The sequence below is a fragment of the Hypanus sabinus genome, chromosome 6, assembly GCF_030144855.1.
Source record: "Hypanus sabinus isolate sHypSab1 chromosome 6, sHypSab1.hap1, whole genome shotgun sequence".
Lineage (NCBI taxonomy): Eukaryota > Metazoa > Chordata > Chondrichthyes > Myliobatiformes > Dasyatidae > Hypanus > Hypanus sabinus.
Window position 1 is genome coordinate 168,404,776 of NC_082711.1, and position 26,532 is coordinate 168,431,307.

The window sequence follows — 26,532 nt, forward strand, 5'->3', positions numbered from 1 at the left end:
ATTGATGGAAATGAGGAAAGAAATGCATAGATTGGTGGGAATGGGATTGTTCTTTCAGCTGGCATATACTCAGTGGGCTGAAGTGATGTCTTTCTGTGTCAGCTGGAAATAATATGGTAATATCAACACCAAATTTGAAAGTCCTCATTTCCATTGCAGTGGGCAGTTCAGTGATTAAAATGAATAAAGTTAACAATGGTAGATGCTGTCAGTATAGCATTTGTCCGTCATATTTGTTATTCAGTGGTTGACCAAGCAGAAAAAGGGCAGTGTGGGAGGAAAGAAAGAAAGGAAAGATTAATGGCTTGATTAGAGTGAAGAGACATGATAATTAAGGGAGAAATTTATAGAAGGCAGAGAGAAATAGAGGTAGGAAAACTGCTGGAGGCCAGGATCAATTGTTATACTGTGGCGACCCACTTTCTGCGCAGGCGAACCAGCTCACAAATAGCCAACGCGCGGGGGAGACTTTGGTAATGCACCTCTGATGTCTAGTGCTAGGGATTAAATGCCAGTGCTGCAAAGTTTGAATAAACTAGTCTCGAAACGACTTACCGTCTGCGTGTCGTTATTTCAGCGCTGTATGTAGTACATCGCTACATTGGTGACCCCGACGGTCCAAACGGGATTTGGACCAAAGATGTCCGATTCTTCATCTTTTCATGCAGTTTCGCTAAAACTGCTGACTTTCTGGACGCTGCGACCACATGTGTGGTTTAGCCAAGCAGAAGCCCAATTCCAGATTCAGCAGCTATCTTCTGATTCCACGCGTTACTACCACGTGGTGAGCGCCCTTAACCAGGAGACGGCCGCCCAGGTTGCGGATTTCATACAGTTGGGATGTCGCTTCTTGGTCGACGTCGGAGCGGAAATCTGCGTCTTGCCCCCGACGGGGTACGACACCTGCAACAGGAAGCCAGGACCCACCCTGAGGGCCACAAATGGCAGCACAATACAGCCCTACGGCACCCGCACAGTGCAGCTGCAGTTCGGCGCCAGCCGGTTCACGTGGGACTTCACACTGGCTACCGTGGCCCAACCACTCCTGGGGGCGGACTTCTTGCGAGCTCACAACCTGCTGGTCGACTTGCAAGGGAAAAGAGTGGTACATGCTGAGACTTTCCAGACGTTCTCCCTGGGTGAAGCCAAGTTGCCGGCCCCACACCTGGACTCCATCACGCTGTCGGACAACGAATTCACCAGAATCCTGGTGGACTTTCCATCGATTCTGGCACCACAGTTCACGGCAGCCATGCCCAGACACGGGGTTCAGCACCACATCCCGACCAAGGGACCACCCCTCCACGCCTGTGCACAAAGGCTCCCCCCAGAAAAGCTCCGCCTGGTGAAGGAGGAGTTCAAGAGGATGGAGCAATTGGGGATTGTACGGAGGTTCGACAGTCCATGGGCCTCCCCCCTGCACATGGTGCCCAAAGCAGCTGGGGGTTGGAGACCATGCAGTGACTACCGCAGACTGAACGAGGCTACCACTCCAGACCGCTACTCTGTGCCGCACATACAGGACTTTGCAGCAAACCTGCACGGGGCAAGAATATTTTCCAAAGTAGACCTCGTCCGGGGATACCATCAAATCCTGGTGCACCCTGAAGACATCCCCAAAACAGCACTTATCACCCCATTCGGCCTGTTTGAATTCTTCCGAATGCCGTTTGGCCTGAAGAATGCCGCACAGACGTTCCAGTGGCTAATGGATGCGGTGGGATGTGACCTGGACTTTGCGTTCACCTATTTGGACGACATCCTTATAGCCAGCAGTAGTTGCCAGGAGCACCTGTCCCACCTCCGCCAGCTCTACTCCCGCCTGAGTGTTTTTGGCCTCACGATCAACCCGGCCAAATGCCAGTTCGGTCTCGATACCATCGACTTCCTGGGCCACAGGGTTACCAAAGACGGGGCAACACCTCTGCCTGCCAAGGTAGACGCGATCCGCCACATTTCCTGGCCCAACACGGTCAAAGGTCTGCAGGAGTTCATTGGTTTGGTGAACTTCTACCACCATTTCCTCCCCTCAGCAGTCCGTATCATGCGCCCTTTGTACACCCTGATGTCGGGTAAAGGCAAGGACATTACTTGGGACGAGGAGGCCGCAGCCACTTTCGTTAAAGCCAAGGAGGTCTTGGCAGATGCCAGCCTCACGGTGGACGCATCCGACACAGCAGTCGGTGGGGTGCTGGAGCAGCTCATCGAGGGGCGCTGGCAACCCCTGGCGTTCTTCAGCAAGCACCTATGACCACCCGAACTCAAGTACAGTGCTTTCGACCGGAAGCTGTTGGCACTGTATCTGGCAATCCAACATTTCAGGTACTTCTTAGAAGGCAGGCTGTTCACCGCATTCACGGACCACAAACCGTTGACCTTCATGTTCACGAAGGTGTCCAACCCCTGGTTGGCTCGCCAGCAGCGACATCTGTCCTACTTCTCCGAGTACACGACGGACATCCAGCATGTCTCGGGAAAGGACATTGTCGTGGCGGACGCACTTTCCAGACCAGCTGTCCAGACACTGTCCCTGGGGGTGGACTATGCAGCACTGGCGGAGGTGCAGCAGGCAGACGACGAGATGCCCAGCTACAGGACCGCAGTCTCGGGTTTGCAGCTGCGGGACTTTCTCGTAGGCCAGGTGAGAGGACCCTCCTGTGCGACGTGGCTACCAGCTGTTGTGATGGAAAATAACTGGTTCTTTGAGTCTCAACAGTAGAGGCCTGGACACACACAGTTTTAATAAGGAATTTATTATTAAAGGGGAAGTCGGGTCAACACAAGCAACTACAATACACAGGAAGCGGCGTGGGGACAGGGTACGGTTACACAAACAAAGAACAAGGGAAAAACACTACAACAGCTATCCCCCTTGACCTTGGATAGCTGCGGCTCCCTTACCAGGACAAACGATAGACCTTCCCAAACATAAATCAATGCACTTACCTTCAATGTGGTGGTCTGTAAGAGAGGGCTAGCCAAGGGCAAGTCTCACCTTTTAAAGCATGGGGCTGGGCGAGATAATCCAATTAAGGTGACCAATAGTTTAGGTGTGCATTAATTAATTGGGAGGGACCAAATGTTGATTGGCATATGGTGTGTCCTCCGACCAGCCAGGTGGCAGTGCATCTGTCACGTGGCCGGTATCTCTGGATACACTGGCCAACCTCGCCCCATCGTCCCGGCAGCCTGGAGGCGGCGAGTTTTCGACTTCATACACGGTTTGGCGCACCCATCTATCAGGACAACCGTCCGGCTGGTCTCCAGCAAGTTCGCGTGGCATGGACTGTGCAAGCAGGTCAGTGAATGGGCCAGAACGTGCCCGCAGTGCCAAACGGCCAAGGTGCAGCGGCACACTAAAGCCCCGCCGCAGCAGTTCGAACCCACCCACCGGAGGTTCGACCACATTCATGTGGATATCGTGGGCTCCCTATCGGTGTCCCGAGGAGCGTGGTACCTGCTAACTATGGTAGACCTGTTCACGAGGTGGCCAAAGGCAGTCCCGCTCACCGACACGTCTACCGATCCCTGCGCCCGAGCACTGATCGCAACTTGGGTAGCATGTTTCGGGGTACCGGCCCACATTACCTCCGACAGAGGCACCCAGTTCACCTCCAGCCTGTGGTCAGCTATGGCCAGCCTGTTGGGAACGCAGCTACAACACACTACTGCCTACCACCCACAGTCGAACGGACTTGTGGAACGCTTCCACCGTCACTTGAAGTCGGCTCTCATGGCCCGCCTGAGAGGACCTAACTGGGTGGACGAGCTTCCCTGGGTCCTGCTTGGAATTCGTACAGTGCCCAAAGAGGATCTGCATGCCTCGTCGGCCGAGTTGGTGTACGGTGCACCCCTGGCCGTCCCAGGAAAGTTCATACCAGCCCAAGGGGGCAAGAGGAAGAACCCGCAGCAGTCCTGGACAGACTACGCGAAAGGCTCGGCAACCTGGCCCCTAGCATGGACGGACCCCGACCCATGTACCCAAAGACCTGCAGAACTGTAAGTTTGTGTTTGTACGAAGGGGCGGACACCGGGCACCGCTACAGCAGCCGTACGAGGGGCCGTTCAAGGTGTCAACAACAACAGGTCCACATACGTTCTGGACATCGGGGGGAAAGAGGAGGTTTTCAAACCAGGTTGTCAAACCGACTCAAACCAGCCCATGTGACTTGGCACAGCCGGTCGAGGTTCAGGCACTGTGGCGCAGAGGCAGACTTCCCAAACAGAGGCTGATCCAGACTGTGGACATTGGGGGGTGTATCGCCGGTTCTGGGAGAGGAGTTATGTGGCGACCCACTTTCTGCGCAGGTGAACCGGCTCACAAATAGCCAGCGCACGAGGGGAGACTTTGGTAATGCATCTCTGACGTCATTTCCACCCGGAGAGGGCGGGCGCTAGGGATTAAATGCCAGCGCCGCTAAGTATGAATAAACTAGTCTCAAAACGACTTACCACAACTGCGTGTTGTTATTTCAGCGCTGTATGTAGTACATCGCTACAATACGTTGATAACTAAACGTCAAAATGTTATTTGGCTCATTTGTTTTCTCCAGGTTAGCTCATCTAATAATTGACTTGTTTTGCAAAAAAAAATTCTGAATTCTGCTGATTGCTGCTTCTTTTGTTCTGACTATTTGTAAGATTTTGGTAGTAATTTGTTTGATTTAAATAACGTCAGAATCTTAGAGGACTGTTCCTGAATACATTCCCATTATTCCATCTAATTTCAAAACCACTCTTAAAATTCAGGAGCAAACACGAGGAAATCTGCAGATGCTGGAAATTCAAACAACACAACACACACAAAATGCTGGTGGAACACAGCAGGCCAGGCAGCATCTATAGGGAGAAGCGCTGTCGACGTTTCGGGCCGAGACCCTTCGTCAGGACTTAAAATTCAGGAATCAGATGGTTGTATTTCTGTACATAAGGATTAATCTTTAACTCTGGGCCTGTATTGTTGAAGATGTTAGTAGTGAGTCAGATTAATAGTTTGATTTGGAGGTCTATATCAGAGCATCCTGTGAATGTTTTATTCTTTATAAATCAGTGTCCCCTGCAGTTTATAAACCTTATTTAATCACAGTCAGTGGGCTGAATTTACACTGTGCGATAAATACTCTATACTTGAGAAAGTCTGCAGCTAATAGAACTGCTATTGAGGACCAATACTGAGATATTTCTGTTGAACATCGAACAATCTAACAGGCTGTCGGAACTATCTCTTTTTTTAATTCAGTTGTTTCAGTTGCTTCTTTCTCACCACAGCTTCACTTCTACCTCCTGTTACTGTCTTATAATTTTTTTTCCCATTTTCTCTAGCATCATTACCTGATTGTAGTGTTTCATAAAACCCCCATATGCTACATTGTCTCCGTCTCTGGACGCTGTGGTAGCTGGCATTGAAAATGATTCCTGCACCCTTATATATATAAAAAACCTTGATCAACACATCTTCTCTTCAAAGGAACCACCTCGTTGGAATTGGAAGCCACATTTCTAAGCTCCCTGTTTGTTCATCCTTAAGCATTTTATATTGGGTGTCTTGTAGCTCCTTTTTATAATTTTCTCTATTCTGCCTCAGCACAACACTGAAACAGGTTGATAGATTAACAAAGCATGATCCTAGTAAGTTAACTTTGTCATTGCATCTGCAGACTTTGACACAGTTGACTTCACTATTTTTCTTCATTGTCAATTTCAATAATGTTGTATCATCCTGTATTTAGAAACATAGAAAACCTACAACGCAATACAGGCCCTTCAGCCCACAAAGCTGTGCTGACCATGTCCTTACCTTAGAAATTACCTAGATTACCCATAGCCCTTTATTTTTCTAAGCTCCATGGACAACAGTCTACAGACTCTCTTCACTGGATACTGATGGGTGTTCAGTCTACAATGTAAACACTGTGTTACAATGAGTATTGATGGCTGCTCACACTACAGTCTACAGATGCTCTTACAGTGGGTACTAATGTGTTACTATTACAGTCTACACTGTTACACTGAATACTGATGTATATTCATGCTACAGTCTAAACACTCTGTTACATTGGTTCTAATGTGTGTTAACTTTACAATCTACAGACCCTCTTATACTGGGTACAGACACATGTTCATACCTGTCTACACACCCTGTTACATTGGGTACTGACGAGTGTTCCCTGTACAGTCTACATAACCTGTTACACTGGGTACTGACAGGTATTCACATTACAGTCTACACACCCTGTTACACCGGATATTGAAGGGTGTACTCTCTACAGTCTGCACTCCCTGTTGTTAAACTGGGTGCTGACGGGTGTTCACATTATAGTCTACACACCCTGTTACACCGCATATTGAAGGGTGTACTCTCTACAGTCTGCACTCCCTGTTGTTATACTGGATACTGACGGGTGTTCACATTATAGTCTACACACCTTGTCACATTGGGTACTGACGAGTGTTCTTGTCCTTGATATTCTCAACCTTCAGCCTGACCAAGTGTTGCAAACTCTTCCCTCCACCTGATACCTACTCATTCCAACCTTATTCTAAAAGGTATTCCTTTATAATCACGATGAATACCTTCTACACTAGTATTAGGCGGTTAGTGAGGCCAATTTGTGACCTATAGACTCTGCCATGGCAGGACAATAGGCACTTGATGAGTCAATTGTCAGTTAGGTGCTAATTTAAGTAATGTTTTCCTTTGATGTTTATGGTGGGATTCTGCTTGCCAGTTACATGGATCCTTGTTTTTCCGAATGTTCCCCCTCAAATTTGAATAGTCAAAGTGCAAAGTACATTTATTATTGAAGTATGTACAGTCGGCCCTCCTTATTCGCGGATTCCGCATGCGCAGATTCAACCAACCGCGGATCGGGAAAACCCGGATGTTCTCTGTCCAGCACTGGTCGTTTGAGCATGTACAGACTATTTTTTCTTGTCATTATTCCCTAAACAATACAGTATAACAACTATTTATGTAGCATTTACATAGTATTAGGTATTATAAGTAATTTAGAAATGACTTAAAAGTACAGGCATTCCCCGGGTTATGAATAAGTTCCATTCCTGAGTCCGTCTTTAAGTCGGATATGAAGTCGGAACAGGTACATCAATTAGTGTCAGTTAGTCAAACTTTTTTTTAGTATATAGTACATATTTTACCTTTCAATGCATATATAAAACTTAAGAAACATACATATTTCAATAATTAAACCACTGTGTTGTTTAGTAATAATTGTAGCTTTCATCGGGGCAGGGCCTTTCACATGCTCCATTAAAATTGTTCTGATCATTGACGGACTGCAGTCTAACGCTTTTCCAATGACTGATGGCGTTTCACCTCTTTCCGATCGCTTTATTACTTCCACAATATTTTCAATCGTGATCGTGATTATTTTCGTGAACAGAAACACCGCGGATTCAGAGCTGCACTGCCAGGTCCTAATGTCCACCGCACAGAGCATGTTAAATAAAATCCGGGGTTCCGCTGGGTCCTAAAGACCACTGCACTGTGCCAGGTTAAATAAGGGACTTGAGCATCTGCGTTTTTTGGTATCCGCGGGGGGTCTTGGAACCAATCCCCAGCAGATAAGGAGGTCTGACTGTATACTAAATGCAGCCTTGAGTTTCGTCTCCATACGAGCAGCCACAAAACAAAGAAACCCAAAAAGAACCTATTAAAAATAAGACTGTCAAACACCCAGTGTGTAGAAAAAAAAACATTGTGCAAACAATAAAGTACGCAAATAACATTCAAAATTAAATTTTATAAAAGTGAGTGTGAGCCCCAAAGCCAGTCATCACTGTAGCTGATTCAGAAGCCCTGGTTGCAGGCCACTAAGTCAAAATTTCATGAATCATTGGGATGTTGGTTTTTTTTGGTGAAGGCTTTGAGGACTTCTTACAAGTGGATTTGGAGAATTTTGACAGTGGCATTATAGTTTAAATACTGACTTTTTAAACAATTTAGAACAGTTGACAGTCTGTTTAAATACCTTTCCCACTCTTTACAGATTTTTGTCTTGAATCTTGCCTGTGGATGGACATTCTGAAAAATGATGTATTTGATAGTTGTGATTTGACGCCTGTGATTTTCAACATTGCCGATAAAAGTTATATGATCCTAAATTGCCTCAAAACCATATTATGAAAACACAGGCTCTTTTCATTGTAGGATGACATGTTTATGACAAACAACATGCTTCAACATTTTTTAAGACATTCACTCTTGTACTCAGTTGATATGCTTAGGTAATTAAACACCTGTGGCGGCCTGCACACGCGGGTCTTGAACCACCATTGGGAGCCGCGGGCAGACACACGGTAGTGCGTTTGGAACTACCCGCTTGGGGCGGACCTTCCGGGGACAGTCTACGGACACCAGTGCTTTCGACAGAGAGTTGCTAGCACTCTACCTGGCTGTCCGGCATTTCCGGTATTTCCTCAAGGGAAGTGAGTTCATTGTGTATACGGACCACAAGCCCCTCACCTTCGCACTGGACAAAGTATCGGACTCAAGGTCAGCTCGGCAGTAGAGGCTCCTATCCTTTATTTCAGAGTTCACCACGGATGCCCACCACATCGCAGGGAAGAACAACATTGTCGCCGACACACTGTCTCACCCCGTCTCCACTCAGTAGCATATCGTCCTCAGGAATAGACTACGCAGCACTAGCGGAAGCACAACCGTCGGAGACCGAGAACCCAGCTTACTGCACCGCTGTTTCGGGGCTCCAGTTGGAGGATATCTCCTTCGGCTCAGCAGCGGATCGACTCCTGTGTGATGTGTCTACCGGCAAACCCCAACCCTTGGTACTAGCAGCATGGAGGAGCCGGGTGTTCGACACATTGCATGACCTGGCCCATCCGTCCATCCGGGCGTCCATCAAGCTGGTAGCGGACAGATTCGTCTGACACAGTTTATGCAAACTGGTCGGACACTGAGCCAGGACCTGCGTACACTGCCAGACTGCCAAAGTCCTGCTGCACGTGAAGGCTCCCCTCCAGCAGTTCCAGCTGACGCACAGGAGGTTCCAACACATCCACATGGACATCGTCGGCCCCCTGCCAGCCTCCCGGGGCGCCAGGTATATCTTTACCATGGTAGACAGGTTCACCAGATGGCCGGAAGCCGTACCGCTCGCAGACACGTCCACTGAGTCCTGCGCCAGGACGCTCATTGCAAACTGGATCGCCAGGTTTGGCCTCCCAATGGACATCACCTCCGACCGAGGGGCGCAGTTCACGTCTGGTTTGTGGACAGCACTGGCACAGCTCCTGGGCACCCAGCTGCATCACACCACAGCGTACCATCCACAGTCCAACGGTTTGGTAGAGCGATTCCACCGGCATCTCAAGTCGGCCCTGATGGCATGCCTCAGGGGCCCCAGCTAGACAGATGAGCTTCCCTGGGTCCTACTGGGCATCCGCACAGCCCCCTAGAAGGACCTGGCCACCTCGGCAGAATTGGTCTACAGCACTCCCTTGACGGTCCCAGGCGAGTTCGTACCAGAGGCCCGAGGTTTGGAAGAAATTCCAGCGGTGCTAACGAGGCTGCGGAACAAGGTAGGGACCCTGGCACCAGTCCCAATTTCCAGGCATGGTCCCATGCCATCCTTTACCCCTAAAGATCTCCGAGACTGTGAGTATGTTTTTATTCGCAGGGGCATGCACAAGTCACCTCTACAGCAGCCGTACGAGGGACTCTTCAAGGTGATCCGGCACAATGGATCCACGTGTGTCGTGGAGGTGGGTGGCCAGGAAGAGACTTTTACAGTGGACTGCCTTAAACCGGCGCACTTGAACATTGAGCAACCAGTGAGGATACCCGCACCGCACCAGCAAGGCTGGCCACCCAGGCAAGCCACATGGACTGGGGGCTCCACTTCCCCAGTGGACGTTTCTGGGGTGGGGTGTGGTGGCCCGCACACGCGGAACTTGAAACACCATCGGGATCTGCGGGAAGACACGCAGTAGCGCATTTGGAACTACCCGCTCGGGGCGGACCTTCCGGGGACAGTCTGACATCACGTCCTCCCCATGGGTCACAGGGGCCCATGAGAGGGGAGATTTAAGTGCGCAATTTTGAATCAGTAAAGGCATTCTGAGTTCAGCTATCTCTGCCTCCGTGTGTTTCTTTAGTAGCACATTGTGCACGACTACACGCCGATGTTTTGTACTTCTGTGTTTCATCTTTGCATCTTATTTTGGATCATCCACTCCTAAGTATAAACTGTTCTACTTCCTTTATCTTTGCCTTCCCTTTGCTTATTTTTCAGGAACAGATGTTGAACTTGTATCCATTCCTGAAACACTCTCTAATGCTTCTTTGTTCAGGTTATTATTTATTACTGTTCCGATTGTCAAATGCTATTGCACTCATTTCTCTGATTGTTTTTAAATAAAATTACTTTTTTATTAAGTTTCATTCATGCGAGAATGTTAATTAATTGTTACAAACAGTTAAAAAAATTGACAGCAAAATTAGTCAAATAATTGCCCCTTTATTCAGGCAAACATATTGTTCATACATACAATACCGGGACCTGTTATTCAAATATTCAAAAGAAACTTAAAATGCTGACATTTTTAATTGTTTGTTCATCGATGATCTACTTCCTGAAAAAAAAGACAACGGAAGTATTTGAGCTGATTTTTGTCTGATGATGTCATCATTTGTATGCAGCTGTTAATGACTTAATTACAAAGTACCTTTTAGTGTTTTTTAAATATATACAGATATTTATTTAACTGCTTCTGTAACTGCTGGCATACTTCCTTGATAAAAGGCTGATTTGGTGAACACAGTTGTACTGTATATCATGCTGGACATGATAAACGTGGACAGCTGTAAGATCTCAGCAGCTAATTTATCAATAAATCAGAAGGTGTTTGTTTCAATCTGACAGCTCAACTCTACTCCATGAACATCAGTGGTTTGGGGCAGCCACTACTGAACGTAGGTACTTGCTGTTGAAATTAGAAGGTTATTTTCGGGAAGAGAAAAGAAGCATATAACCATTAATGTGAATTTTTCATGGAACTTTTGAGTTAATAGGATGCTCACTGGTGAATGGAAGACCCATGGAGGAAAAATTGAAGAAGTCCGGAAAGCTAGCCTGTAGTCATAGCAACCTGCATGTAAGGTTGGAGGATCTCTGCAGATCAGGCAGAATCTATGGGGAGGAATAAAGAGTTGACGTTTCAGCCTGAGACCCTTCATTGAGGTCAGGTTCCGATGAAGAGTCTCAGCCTGAAACATTGACTGTTTATTCCCCTCCATACATGCTGTATGACCTGCTGAGTTCATCCAGTATTTTGTGTGTGTTACTATGGAGTTCCAGCATCTGCAGAATCTCATGTTTCTGTAATCATGGCAATTGTTTATAAATGCCACGGAATGGAGGATTTAGGGTGAGAATTCTAGATTTAGAAAAAAGTAGAAATGCATGATTAAGTATTGCCAGAAAAGCATGATTATAGATAAAGTAACATTATACTAGAAATGTAAAATAGAAGTAGAAAATGCTGGAAACACTCAGCAGGTCAGGTGAGAAGAGAAACCGAGTTAACATTTCAGGGCAGGAGAGAAAAGAAGCATGTTAAGCTACAGGTCTGGCAGCATTTATGGAAAGGAATAAGCAGTTAACATTTCAGGCTGAGAAACTTCATCGGGAAAGAATCCTGAATCCTGATGAAGGATCTGACCTGATACATCAACTGTTTATTGCTTTCCATAGATGCTGCCTGACCTGCTGAGTTCCTCCAGCATTTTGTTTGTGTTTCTCTGGATTAACAGCATCTGCAGAATCTCTTGTGTTTTTGTTAAGCTACAGAGAGGTTGGAAATGAGAGATGTTTCTGATAGGGAGACAGATAGAATTTTCTTGAAGATGATGAAAATAAGGTGGGATCTCTGAGCTGAAGAATTTTGCTGAAATAGGATTTAGAGGGAGCCATATTTAAAACAAGAAGCTTGAAATACCGGCCACATGTAACTGTGCCATTGGAAGATTTTAATAGGAAATAGGTCATCAGGCACTCAACACCTTTTCTCATCACCATAACCACATGTGTACACATATATTCACATGATGTGGTGCATTATAAGTTCCACAAGAGTAATTTCTTGTGAAAACTTTAAGATTGAGTGAGAGCATGAATTTTGTATGGCGTTTTCTAAAGAATAAACAGGAACAATGTGCAAGTCAAAAAGAAAATGTGTAACAGCTGCTTTCAAATTAACAGTGATAATTTAATCATGGTGTTTCATATTAATAATCATGAAACTGCAAGATTTCAATCCATTAAGAGACCACAGCAGTTCATACATAGATAGTTTTTCAAAGACCGGGTTTTGCAGACTTACAGATAAGTGCCAGAGTTAACACAGGAAAAAAGTTGAAATATTGTTTAAATCAGAATTGAATTAATTACAAGAAATTTTTCCATAATAACAGATTAGTTCCAAATTTTACAGTTCATTTTTATAAGCTAAATTTCTGAATAAACGTTTGTGATGTTTCATTGTGCTCATCTTCAAATTGAATTTCACTTAAGTAATTTGAATAACTATAAGAGCCAGACAAAGCATTTCCAGCAAGCGTTTTCATTATGGATATGTTAATTAAGCATCTATTTAATATTGCTTTGTGAGCCTTATTTTGTTTGACAATGGAATATGTTGTAAAGAAAGCAAGAAGGAGGGGGTGTTTATTAAGTGAAGCTTTACAAAAGTGTAATTAATATTCCAACTAATTTTTCTTGTCCCCTTTTAGTGGTGAAAGTACCTCAGAAGACCCTTTTGATGGATGCTCTGAAAGAAGAATCAGAGATTGTTTATGATTTTTGTATGTGCAACCCACCATTCTTTGCAAATCAAATGGAAGCTAAGGTAAATTCCCCAAAATCATTTACTTAACAAAAAATATTTTTCCAATCTCTATTGCTGCTTTGCTTCAATTTTAGCTTTCAGGCTCCAGGATGAAGCAGCATCACAACTGAGTATGAAATAATCTCCTTACAAGTGATATACAATTTTCTCAATTAAAGCAAAAGGTTGCAAAGCTGAAATGGTGACTTTTCTCTTTCTACAGGTGCTGCTTGACTTGCTGAATTTTTTTATGTTTTTCATATTTCCAGTTTCTGCAGTTTTTTTTAAACTACTCACACAATTGCATTGGTAATTCTTCATTTTTAGATATTCTAACATCACACACCTCAAATGAATAATTCTCCAGTAGTCTATAAGTCCCTCTTGTATTTAATTATTTATTTCCTGCTTGATAAGTTGACCATCTGCCTCTCTGAGTTTTGTATCACATTGTACGTAATTCAGCTGAGAGATAATGAGATTGACCATGTTCTCTTTAGTTTTGCAAAAAGCAGCAGCTGGGAAATAGTAGCACTTGATAGTATCTTGAATATATAGCCAAGTAGACTGATGAAAGTGGAGGAAGATGGGGTTAGTTGATGGTTGCAGGAGATGGTCAATGAGATATTAGGAAAAGCTAAGTTTAATGATTTAGTATGAATAAATGATAGACAAATTACAAAACAAATCTTAAACACTGTCAGAAGCTAAATAAAACCATATTTGTTTTACATAAAAGCAGGATAGCCAGAAATTCACAGCAAGTCGGGCAGTATCTTAAGAGAGTGAAACGGTCAGCATGTTTCAGTTCAGTAACCCTTCATCAGGTCTTACTGGTATTTTAAGTAATAAGTGCAAGGAAATATTTCACATGCTTGCTGCCTATCGTTTTGATGCCTGTGCAATGGCCAATATTAAAACATAGAAACATAGAAACCTACAGCACAATACAGGCCCTTCAGCCCACAATGCTGTGCCAAGTGTACTTACTTTAGAAATTACCTAGGGTTACCCATAGCCCTCTATTTTGCTAAGCTCCATGTACCTATCCAACAGTCTCTTAAAAGACCCCATTGTATCCGCCTCCACCTCCGTTGCCAGCAACCCATTCCACACACTTACCACCAATGTCTCCTCTGTACCTACTTCCAGGCACCTTAAAACTGTGTCCTCTCGTGTTAGCCATTTCAACCCTGGGAAACAGCCTCTGACTATCCACACAATCAACGCCTCTCATCATCTTATGCACCTCTATCAGGTCACTTCTCATCCTCCGTCACTCCAATGGGAAAAGGCCAAGTTCACTTAACCTATTCTCTTAAGGTATGTTCCCCAATCCAGGCAACATCCTTGTAACTCTCCTCTGCACCCTTTCATTAGTTTCCACATCCTTCCTATAGTGAGGTGACCAGAACTTAACACAGTTACTACAAGTAGGGTCTGACCAGGGTCCTATATAGCTGCAACATTACCTCTCGGCTCTTGAACTCAGTCCTACGGTTGATGAAGGCCAATACACCGTATGCCTTCTTAACCACACAGTCAACCTGTGTAGCAGCTTTGAGTGCCCTACGGACTCGGACCCCAAGATTCCTCTGATCCTCCACACTGCCAGGAGTGTTACCATTAATACTATATTCTGCCATTATATTTGACCTACCGAAATGAACCACCTCACACTTATCTGGGTTGAGCTCCATCTGCCACTTCTCAGTGCAGTTTTGCATTCTATCAATGTCCCGCTGTAACCTCTGACAGACCTCCACACTATCCACAACACCCCCAACATTTGTTCTAATGAAGAAGAAAGATTCAAAGAAGTTAGCAGATTTACAATCCAATTGAAATGAGTGTTAATATCACAGCCCCCTTAAAAAAGTGAAAAAATACATATAGAAAGATTGTTAGTACAGCAGTCTTCTACAATTGCTTTATGGAGTGTGTTGAGAGAAAGGGAATTAAAATTCTAAAATATAAAAGGAGACTGAATTATCATTTTCGTGAAGTATTCATGAGAAAAGATAAATACATAGTATTAACATGAGAGAATTTTGAAGTCTGGTAAAGGTATTTGATGTGTCAGAGTGACAGAGAATTGCAGGTACAGCCAAGTTATTGAGCATTGCAGATTAATGAGACATAAAAATATAAAATGCTGGAAATACCCAGGATTTCACACAACATCTATGGAAGAGATATAGATGAAGGGTCTTCAACCTGAAATGTTAACTGTTTCTCTTTCTGGGTATGCTGCTTAGAAAGCTGAGAGTTTTCAGCAGTTTCTGTTTTGATATCCTGAAGAAGCATCTCGGCCCAAAATGTTGACTGTTTACTCTTTTTCGTAGATGCTGTCTGACCTGCTGAGTTCCCTCCAGCATTTTGTGTGTGTGGCTTCTGTTTTGATTTCCCATTTTCAACATGTTTAGTCTTGATTTTCATCAGCTGAGACATAATGGCTGTAAATTTCTCCAAAGCTGTTCATGGTTAGGAAAATTACTCCTTGCTAACTTAGAAAGATTTCAGGAGGGGGTCAGTAGATGACCAGATCATTGAAAGTACCCATCTTTGTACTGTTATTCTTAGCCATATGTTATTACATCTTAGCTAATTTTGTTAAATAATAATTGCTAGAATGCTGTTAGGGAGAGATTTACTGCTGTTGGGTTTGAAGGTAAAGGGAAGTTCATTTCTTTAGTTCAAGGAAATTGTTACTGTTTCAAATGTTACTTCTTTTCTCAGTCTGAGTCTGGATCCTGTCCAAGACCTGTTTTGGGCAAATGTAAGTTGATTTGTATTGGAAAAGCTGTAAATAGAACAGACAACTATGTTTTCCTCAATGAGTAGTCCTGCGTATGGTCTTTAATGACCAACTGAAGATGGCTGAATTGAGATCCTTTTTTAAAGATCTTTTTCAGTGATGTCCAAAAATCGTGAAGCCTGGATCCGACAGCATAAGCATTTGTTTTGTACTGGGTATGATTCTGGCAACTAGAGCATTTTCTTTTCAGATTTAGATTTGCTCATGATCCTTGGCACCTTTACTATTTGGGAAAATATTTAATATTAAGGACAAAATTCATCCTTCATATTCATATTTGAATTAGGACTATGATGTCAGATTATAGTTGAGATGAAGCACAAAATGATGATAAATTAACTACCCAATGGTTATTTTAGCTTCATAATACTTCTATTAGTTTTCTATTTATTGCTGCTGAAGGGGGGACTAATGGTCAATTGACTATGTTAGACTTTCTCATATTTTAATTGGGTAGCTTACAATTCAATGATCTGAACGTAGATTTTCCAGTATCACTCTCCTACACTCTTCTACACATTTACTTGCCCATCTACTTTTCGTCTCCCTTTTTTCTCCTTTTCCAACCTTTCTCCCACCTCAGCCTAGTTCCATCTGCCCATCATCCCCTCCCCATCTGGTTCCATATCGCTTGTCAGGTTCTATCCCACCCTTGTACTGGTATATACTTTAAATCTTTCCCTCTCAGCCCTGGTGCATGATCTTGACCTAAAACCTCAACATACATCTTTTGCCTCCACAGATGCTGCTTAACCCACTGACTTCTTCCAGTGTTCTGTTTTGTTTGTTCTAGACTTAAGAATTTATGGTCTTTTTTTGTCACCATACAGATATTTAGTTGCTTTTTCTTGAGTTATTTGCTAATATGCTTACTGTGTGTAAGATGATGGTCAACGGGCCAATGCTCCACCATTCAATCATGGTTGATTTATTATCCATTTCAACTGTATTCTCCTGTCTTCTCCCTGCAGCTTCTGACACCATTACTAATCAAGAACCTATCAACCTTTGCTTTAAAAATAGTCTGTCCGCTGAACCACCTCTATAATAAGTGTTTTAATTAACAGGGTGTAAATTCTAGGAATCCAAGCCGCCCGCCTCCCAGTTCTGTTAATACAGGTGGAATTACTGAAATAATGGCTGAGGGTGGAGAGTTGGAATTTGTGAAAAGGATTATCCATGATAGCCTTCAACTGAAAAAGAGACTGAGGTAAGCAATATTGGAAAACCATTCATTTCCTTTTGTCTGTTGCTGTGACATATCAGAAATGCAATTATGTGTTTACTGTTAAACTTGATTAAATGCAAAATTTTCAACATAATATGTTGCACAGAACTTACCCCTTTGTTCCCTTTGGACCTGTGCTTTGATCTGTGGTGGCCCAGAATCGTAATGGTTAGCATAACACTTTACAGCGCTGGCTGTAAGATCGGGCTTCGATTCCCACTGCTGCTTGTAAGAAATTTGTACATTTTCCCCATGACTGTGTGGGTTTCCTCCGGGTGCTTCAGTTTTCCTCCACATTCCCAAGGGTTGGTGAGTTGCTTGCAGGCTGTGATAGTGCCAGATGCTCGTGGGCTGCCCAGCACAATCCTCACTGATTCTGATTTGATGTAAACAGTGCATTTCACTGTATGTTTCAATGTTCATTAGACAAGTAAAGTTAAACTTTAAAAATCTGTGTTTATTTTGTAGCTTTACTTAATATGTTTTATTAATTCAGTGAACTGAATGAGGCATTGGTAGTTCCATGGAAAACAACAGTGTGAGATATTACAGGCAAACTTAACTATACTGTAATATCTGTGAGGTTTAAACAATAGATAGCCATTGGATGTTGTGAGGTGCTGAACTACTGGAAGTAACAACAGGCAACCATAAAGGTTACCTAGAAATATTTCAAAATGTCCTGTATGACATTCCCAGTATTGGCTCTGCATCTGTCCCTAAAGGCTCTGAGATTGCAAATCAGTGTCGCCCATTTTAAAGCAGTGTTCATTCAGGGCATTGTAAATCAATAATTCATAATAACTTTTAACATAAGTAATTTAAATAACCTTCAAGTAACAAAATTAGCATTACATTGTAAAATCTGGCACTCCACTTCAGCCTTGGACTTCAGTCCTCCATGTGGAGACTTTCATGGACTTTTCATCAATAATGAAGCATTAATCATCTCTTGTTATATAACACTATTTATATAAACATCTCAAGCTATTCACGTAAATGATTATTTTGAAACTGCAGATCACCAATGTTGTTGTATAATGTATCTATCCTAAGCAAACTAAATTAACAAAATCAAACAAAAATTTCTCTAAAAGCATTGTCCTTAAATATTTACAAGTATCAACTGTCCAGCAATATATTCAACTGTATTTAGTAATCTTGTACTTGCGTAATTCAATGTGCCAGCTATTAAAGTCTGCACTTTGGCTGGAACTGAGTAAGCATAGGCTGAATATTTTCCACATATGAGGTTCAGTTAAATACCATGTAATTCTCTTATATAATTTTAATTATAGATTTATTAACTGCAGTTCTTGATGTTAGCAGCTGTCTTTGTGTTCATTTTATGGGCAAATCTGACTTTGTAAAGTTATATGAATCATTACCTATTATTAAGTAAATAACCAGTCTGTACTTCAATAGTTGGTGCCTTTGCTTACTGTATTGATCCAGGGTAATGAGGAAATTGTGATGCGTGAATACATATCATTAAAATTAAATATTAAAACTTAATATAGAATGGTTATAATTTTCTTTGTCTTTGGGGCCCTTCTTCAGCCTAGAACACAATATAAAATATCACTCAGCTCTTTTTTATTAAACCACAACTGTTTACCTTTGTGCAAGATTAATAACTGTGAAATTGCAGGAATATCTAATGAAACAGTGACAGCAGAAAATCTACAATTCTAATAAAGACTGATACCTGAAATGTTTGAATTTCTTTTCCATTCTAATCTGTTAATGAATTTGGTATAATTTAAAACATGTTTCAATTTTATCCCACAGTTATTATTACCCATTATGTCTAGACATGTTCTTAGTGGCAGAAAATTGTCAACAATTCCAAGAAATTTTAGATTTTCCTGATTATTGTATGATTTGATTCCAAATTTAATAAACTTGGGTCCAATAAATTGAATATGAAGAGTTCACAAATTCTCAATGCTAATCCATTAGAGAATAATTTATCTACTGACCAATCCATCATAACAAATCTAGACTGAGATGACAATCACAAATTTGATTTGATTCAAATGTAAATGAGATGCACAGTGAGTTAATACTTAAAGCAGCAGTCCCTCCCACTGTGCCTTCATTTATATATCTTGCTTTCCATCCCCCTCCCCCAGTCAGCTGTTATCTTGTCTTCTTAAATATTTTAGCAACATATTGCGATTGTATTTTTAAACAAATGTATTGGGTGCATGATACATTTTAATAGTGAATTGCTTAATCAGTTAATTTAATATAGTACACAGTAAAATTTATTAAAAAGCAACTATAAGCATCAAGTATTTTCATCTGTTTCGTAGTGTTCTCTAAAGTTTTTGTAAGAAATATGTTAATGAAGACAATTTTTAAAATTTAGAGCTAACTTCAGGGAAGTAAGAAGTTGCACTATTTAATGCAATACAAAGGCTACATTTTGCTTTGTAGTGTAAGTGTGTAACTTCCTGGAGCATTGAGATGAGCATGACAGCAATGTTAAAATACACAAACCAATACATAGAACACAATGAGCTATGGCAGAATTGTCAGCTGTGGGACTCTTTCATGCCTACGTTGCCTTCTACTCCAATCAAGGTCAGTAATACAAAACAATTGTGAAGCTTCTTTCCTGTTTTGTTCACTTATTGTTGCGTATCTGTATATTCAGCTTTTTACTTAAACCCAACAATCAGGAAAAGCAGCGTAAATGCCTTTCCTTTTGCATTTTGATAAGGAAACATAGTTCTGTAATATGCTATTTTTGTCCTTAAAGTACTGCAACTACTGGCTGCCCAGGTATAAACCCCTGACCTAATGACACACACAGTATGAAAGAGCTTCCATAACACTATTAAATACAGAAATCTGACATGCATACAAGGTTTCTACAAATGGTAGACTTCATTTCCTCTCTTTCTCTCCAACTATTGAAATTGTTCTTAACTATCTTTTTATTGCCATTCGTTACATATCAAGTTTTTTTTGTGTATTTTCCGATTTGGGGATGAAATCCACTTCTGACACCTGTAAAAATAGAACCTGTTCATTACCTGGGGACAGCCTTCCTGTGTCTTTCATTGTAGTTAATCATGGTTGAAAGCTGTTAATTCTTGAATGATTTTATCTTTTGCTGCAGTCAGCTTAAATATTTTGCCCTGCTGCTATTAAGTTTTGATTACTCACTGCTACATTGCAGGTGTAATCTAGACAAGTCCAATCTTGGGCTTGTTAGCTATCCATGTAATACACCACCAGTTGTGAGAAGTGGTTAGAAATCAAGAATAGTTAATGTTGACAGTATTCCAATTTCTATTCTAATGGTAACTAAGGCTCACTAAACTTGGTCTGTACTAGTCATGTAAGCCTGAGGCCCAGCAACACTAGGGAAAAATTAATTGAACCAAAGTAGAAAAACTGTATCTGAAACATAGAGAAGCGTTGGTCCATGAGTAAAGAACAAAGCTGTATGATTATTTATTGATTGTTCAGGCAAAGAGCCAGCCAGGATATGATTAGCAAAACAGTCAGCTTTTGTGCTATGAACTTCTGTAGCAAACTGTATAATGTATACAAATTAGCGTGAATGTTATAAAGCTAATTACATGCAAAATTAAAAGAAGTAGAACTTTGTATTAAGTTTGGTTGAAGTCAGTAGATGTGGATCCACTATTGATTGCAACGTGCTCACTTACTCTTCTATTCATTGGCCTGGAAGTTTACTATTTCTGCAGTATAATCATTGGGTTGTTTCATTAGTACCTTTAGTTCCTTTTTCTCAATCTATGTAAGAACAGTGGTTGGTAATATAATCTAAGGATTAGCTTAATTTGTTACATGTACATCAAAACATACAGTGAAATGCTTCTTTTGCATTAAATTAAATCAGTGAGGATTGTGCTGGGCAGCCCACAAATGTTGCCACACTTCTGGTGTCAACATAGCATGCCCACAACTCACTAACCCTAACTGTTCTCCTTTGGAATCCGGGAACAGACCAGGCTGCCTGGAGGAATCCCACATGGTCATGGGAAGAATGTACAAACTCTTTACAGACAGCTGCAGGAATTGATTGCAGTGCTTTAAAGCGATTTTGCTAACTGCTATGCTACTGTGATGGAACGAAGATTTACTTAGCTGATGGATTTCAAGGTCTGGAAATATAAATGATTAAACACTAGCTCATGGATACAGAAAGCAATAAATAGTGTTACTAGGACTCTAGGATTCCTCAAAAGAGATTTGGAATAGTAAAGTCAGTATGCTGCAGTAATAATTTTGCTCAGACATCACTGTTCTATTTAGACCACTCCAGTTAAGGAGTTAGAGGATAATCCTTTGAAGAAGAGTTATGGTAAGAATATGAGAACTAGATTATATTCCTTGAAATAAAGAGGGTAATCGGAGAGACTTTATTCTAAACAAAGTTCAAAAGAGTTTGCATTTTTAGCCAGAAAGAGCATCTAGAACAAGTATATATGACAGTTTCATAACAGAATTTAGAAAGGAGGAACTAACATTTAAGAATGGCACCTTCCTTATCCTCATAAAGACACAAAACAGTTCAGAATTATTGTAGTCTAATGTAGGATTTATTCTAATGTGGGCCCAAACAGTGAAAGTGGGATGCAGGAAATATTTCCTTCAACCCAAGACATGAGGATATGGAGCACTTTATTAAAAGAAATACATGAATGACGCATTGATTTATGGGAGATGGCTCTTATTGGAAGATGGGCATTAAGAGACTATTAAGATATACAATGAAACTGCTAAAGCTAACAAAAATGGCACTGCAGGTTTTGCTGTAATCATAGTCAAATAGGCCCTTTAGGGGTTCATTTGATATTAAAAATGTCATCCAAGCCAGAACTGCTGTCTGTTTTAATTTTAAGTTTAAATGTTGTGGTCCTTCATTGGTTTCTCCTGGGTGCTCTTGTTTTTTCTCATTTGCCATAGGCATGCTTGTTGGTAGCTTAATTGGATGCTGTAAATTGCCCTTGTATAGGTGATGATTGGAGAATTGGGATGGGTTGGCAGTGCTGATTAATTGACACCACCCCCATTGTTCTGTCCCCTCCCCTCCCTCAGCACATTTCTCTGTTAGCCCGGCACCTCCTTCCCATGTGTGTTAGTTTTAAAACCCCAGACAACAGAGGGTTCACTGTTATTTGCTGTGATTAAAATGATTATATAATTTATATTCGTTCATTACATACAGTGTCATATGATTTGAGCAATCATGGTCTTTCTATGACCATGATTGTCTTGGCAAATTTATCTATAGAAGTGGTTTGCTATTGGCTTCTTCTGGGCAGTGTCTTTTCAAGACAGGTGACCCCAGCCATTATCAATTCTCTTCAGAGGTTAACACGAGGAAATCTGCAGATGCTGGAAATTCAAGCAACACGCACAAAATGCTGGTGGAACGCAGCAAGCCAGGCAGCATCTTTCATTTCAGTTAGTCTTGACAAAGGGTCTCAGCCTGAAACGTCGATAGCGCTTCTCCCTACAGATGCTGCCTGGCCTGCTGTGTTCCACCAGCATTTTGTGTGTGTTGCTCTTCAGAGGTTGTCTGCTTGGTGTCAGTGATTGAATATCCAGGACTCGTGATATGCACCAGCTGCTTGTACGACCACCCACTATCTGTTCCCATTGTTTCACATGACCATGATTGAGGTGGTGGGGGGGGGGGGGTAGCTGAGCAGGTGCTACACCTTGCCAAATGGTGACCTGTGGGCTAGTGGAAGAAAGGAGCCCCTTACACCTCCTTTGGTAGAGTCATATCCCCATCTTGCCACCTATTCATATAACAGTCTTTAATTCATTTTTGAATTATCAATAAGCACACATTACCAAGAAGAATCAATTACTACTGTTAGTTGTGCTCAATTACTAAGAACCGATGGTATTCTATTGGAAAAGTGTATAGAGAAAAATCATAAACAAGAGAAAATCTGCAGATGCTGGAAATCCAAGCAACACACACAAAGTACTGGAGGAACTCAGCAGGCCAGGGAGAATCTGTGGAGAAGAGTTAACAGTTGACGTTTCAGGCCTAGACCCTACATCAGGACTGGTGAAAAAAATTTGAGAAGTCAGAGTAAGAAGGTGAGGAGAGGGAAAGTCATAGGTGATAGGTAAAACTGGGAGAGGAGGAAAGGTGATGTGAAGATCTGGGAAGTCAATTGATGAAAGAGATTAAAGGCTAGAGAATATTGCTCCTCCAACCTGAGTGTGGTCCCATCGCAGTAGTAGAGGAAGCCATGGACTGACATGTCAGAATGGGAAGTAGAATTAAAATGAGTGGCCACAGGAGATCCTACTTTTTCTGACAGACGGAGCATAAGTACTCAGCAAAGTAGCCACCCAATCTACATCAGGTCTCATCACTGTACAGAAGGCCACTCTGCGAGCTCTGAATACAGTAGATAACCCCCAACAGTCTCATGTGTGAAATGTCGCCTCATCTGGAAGGACTGTTTGGTGCCCTGAATGGTAGTGAGGGAGGAGGTGGAGGGGCAGATGTGATACTTAATCAGTTTGCAAGAATAAGTTCCAGGAGGGAGATCACATTGGAGATGGCACATTATGGAGAATTATGTGCTGGATGGAGGCTGGTGGGGTAGTAGGTGAGGATAAGAGGAACCCTAACCCTGGTGGAGTGGCGGGTGGGTGGGGTGATTGCAGCATTAATGGTGGAGGAAGGAAAACCCTCTTCCTTGAAGGAGGAGGACATCTCCTTAGTTCTGGAATGAAAAGCCTCATCCTGAGAGCAGAGGAATTGAGAGAAGGGGATGGCATTTCTACACAAAACAGGGTGGGAAGAGGTATAGTCCAGGTAGCTTTGAGAATCAGTGGGTTTATAAAAGATATCAGTAGATAAGCTGTCTCCAGAGCTAGGGACAGAGAGATTGAGAAAGGGGAGGGGGGTGTCGGAAATGGACCAGGTAAATTTGAGGGCAGGATGGAATTTGGAGGCAAAGTTGATAAAGTCAACGAGCTCTGCATGGGTGCAGGAAGCTGCACCAATGCAGTCATCAATGTAGCATAAGAAAATATTGGGGAGTGATACTGGTGTAGGCTTGGAACAAAGAATTGTTCCACATAGCCAACAAAAAAGCAGGCATAGCTGGGACTCATAGTGCCATGGCTACACCTTTTTGTTTGAATGAAGCGGGAGCAGCCGAAGGAGAAATTATTGAGAGTGAAGACCAGTTCCACCAGATGGAGGAAAGTGGTGATAGAGGCGATCACTGTTGGGTGTGGTGCCTAGAAAGAAACTGAGAGCTTTGAGGCCTTCCTGATGAGAGATAGTGAAAATGAGATGAGACAATTGGGACCAGTGAACTTGAAATCATTGAAAAGATCAAGAGCACGTGAAGTGTCATATATGCTTTTTTGGTATAGCATACAAAGGGCTAGAGGAGAAAATTATTCATTTCCAGGTTGGATCTTGGGCTTTCTTGCTAGAGACATTGAAGCAAAACAAATTATTGTTGAACCTACTTTCAAAAATATCGAAACTACTTTGGTTCCGATTCAAAAGTATCCACTTCTAGTCATTAGCTCTCATGGCATTGTTACTGTGTCAGCCCAGAGTTACTCTCAACAATGTTATAATGTTGGCTTAGTGGTTCTCTGGACCCTTCACAGCTCCAATGCCATATTTAAGTTACTGCCAAAATCAAAGGTGGTGACAAATTAGCATATAGTAGGGAGATTGAAAATCTGGCTAAGTACTGGCACTGAACCAAAAATATGATTATTGATGACAGAAGGAAGAAGCTGGAGGTCCATGAGCCAGTCCTCATTGGGGGATCAGAGGTGGAGAGGGTCAGTAACTTAAAATTCCTAGGTGTTACCTTATTGGAGGTTCTGTTGTGAGACCAGCACGCAAGTGCTATTACAAAGAAAGCACAACAGTACCTCTACTTTCTTAGAAGTTCACGTAGATTCAGCATGTCATCTAAAACTTTGACAAACTTCTATAGATGCACTGTGGAGAGTATCGTGACTGGTTACACCACAGGCTGGTATGAAACCTAATGCCAGGGGAATGGAAAAGTCTACAGTAAGTGGTGATACAGACCCTCCATCACAGGCAAAGCCCTTCCCACCACTGAGTGCATTTATAAGGAGCTAAGCCACATGAGGGCAGCATCCATAATTAAGGACCTCCACTATTTAGGTCGTGCTGTCTGCTCACCACTGCCATCAGGAAGGAGAAACAGGAGCCTTAAGTTCCACACCACCAGGTTCAGGAATAGTTATTACCTTCCAGCCATCAGGCTCCTGAACCGGCATGGATAACTTCACTCACCTTAATTCTGAACTCATTCCACAACCGACAGACTCACTTTCAAGGACTCTACAACTCATGATCTCAGTATTATTTCTTATTTGCATAATTTGTCGTCTTTTGCACATTGATTGTTTGTCAGTCTTTCTGTATTTATAGTTTTTCATACATTCTGTTGTAATTCTTTATTTTCCTGTAAATGCCTGCAAGAAAATGAATTTCAAGGTAGTATATGATGACATGTACATATTTTGATAATTAATTTACTTTGACTTTGTCACCACACTGGCCCAGGGGCACCCTGCGTTACATCATCATGCCAGCCCAGGGGCTCCCTGCATCATGTCAGCATACCAGCCTCAGGAATCCCATCCACATTGTCATTTCGGTTCAGGTTCTCATCTGCCACCATCAGCATGGTCCTTATTAAACTCCTGGTCAGTCTGGCCAATTTGTAGTGTTGATTAGCGAAGTGTCTGATAACCAACCTTTTCATGTGATGTATATATTTCAAGTTTATTGTCATCTGACAGTACATATATACAATCAAATGAAGCAACTTTCCTCCGGATCATGGTGCACCCACAAAACATATATCATAAACAGCAAATAAAATAAAATATTACCATAAATAAGTTAATAAAATATAATTTTATGGTTATCTTTATATTTAATATTATACACAATATATTTAATATATTATATATTTATATTTATTTATACTTATCTGTGCACAGCACAGATAAACAGTTAAGAGTATCGTAAACAAGTCGCTGCCCTGGTGATGAGATCTCGGTGGTGGCAGGGTATTTGTTAGTCTCTCAGCCGGAGTGATGAAGCTATTACCCAGTCCAGCAGTTCTAGTCCTAATGCTTCTGTGCCTCCCTTCTGATGGTAATGGGCCAAAGAGATTGTGAAATGGGTGGTAGGGATTCTCAGTAATATTTCTAGCTCTCCATCTGCAATGCTGCCTGTAAGTTTCCAAATAGGGGAGAGGGAGACCCCAGTAATTCTCTCAGCGGCTTTTACTGCACTGTGTAGGGTTTTACAGTCTGATGCCTGCAGCTTTTGTACCACACACTGATGCAACCAGACAGGACACCCTCAATGATGCTCTTGTAGAAAGTTGTCAGAATGGGTGTGGGGAGCCTTGTACGCCTCGGGCTCTGGCTGTGCTTTCTTGACTAAGGAGGTGTGGGTCCTGGTTAGACTGTACGTTATGGGCACAACAAGGAACTTTGTACTCTTTACTCTCCACGCCTGAGCCATTGATGTGCAATGAAGAGTGTTCAACCTGTGCCTTCCTGAAGCCCATAATCAACTCTT

The 26,532-nt window shown here is 42.4% G+C and overlaps 1 protein-coding gene across 1 annotated transcript in view; it reads left to right on the forward strand.

The window, feature by feature from the left end:
- mettl16 (methyltransferase 16, N6-methyladenosine) overlaps positions 1-26,532 on the forward strand; it is a 117,681-nt gene that overhangs the window by 61,666 nt on the left and 29,483 nt on the right. Inside the window, exons 5-6 of the mRNA XM_059973462.1 lie at positions 12,773-12,888; positions 16,753-16,895. Of these exons, the coding sequence (XP_059829445.1) occupies positions 12,773-12,888; positions 16,753-16,895 (259 nt within the window). The remainder of the gene's footprint in view (positions 1-12,772; positions 12,889-16,752; positions 16,896-26,532) is intronic.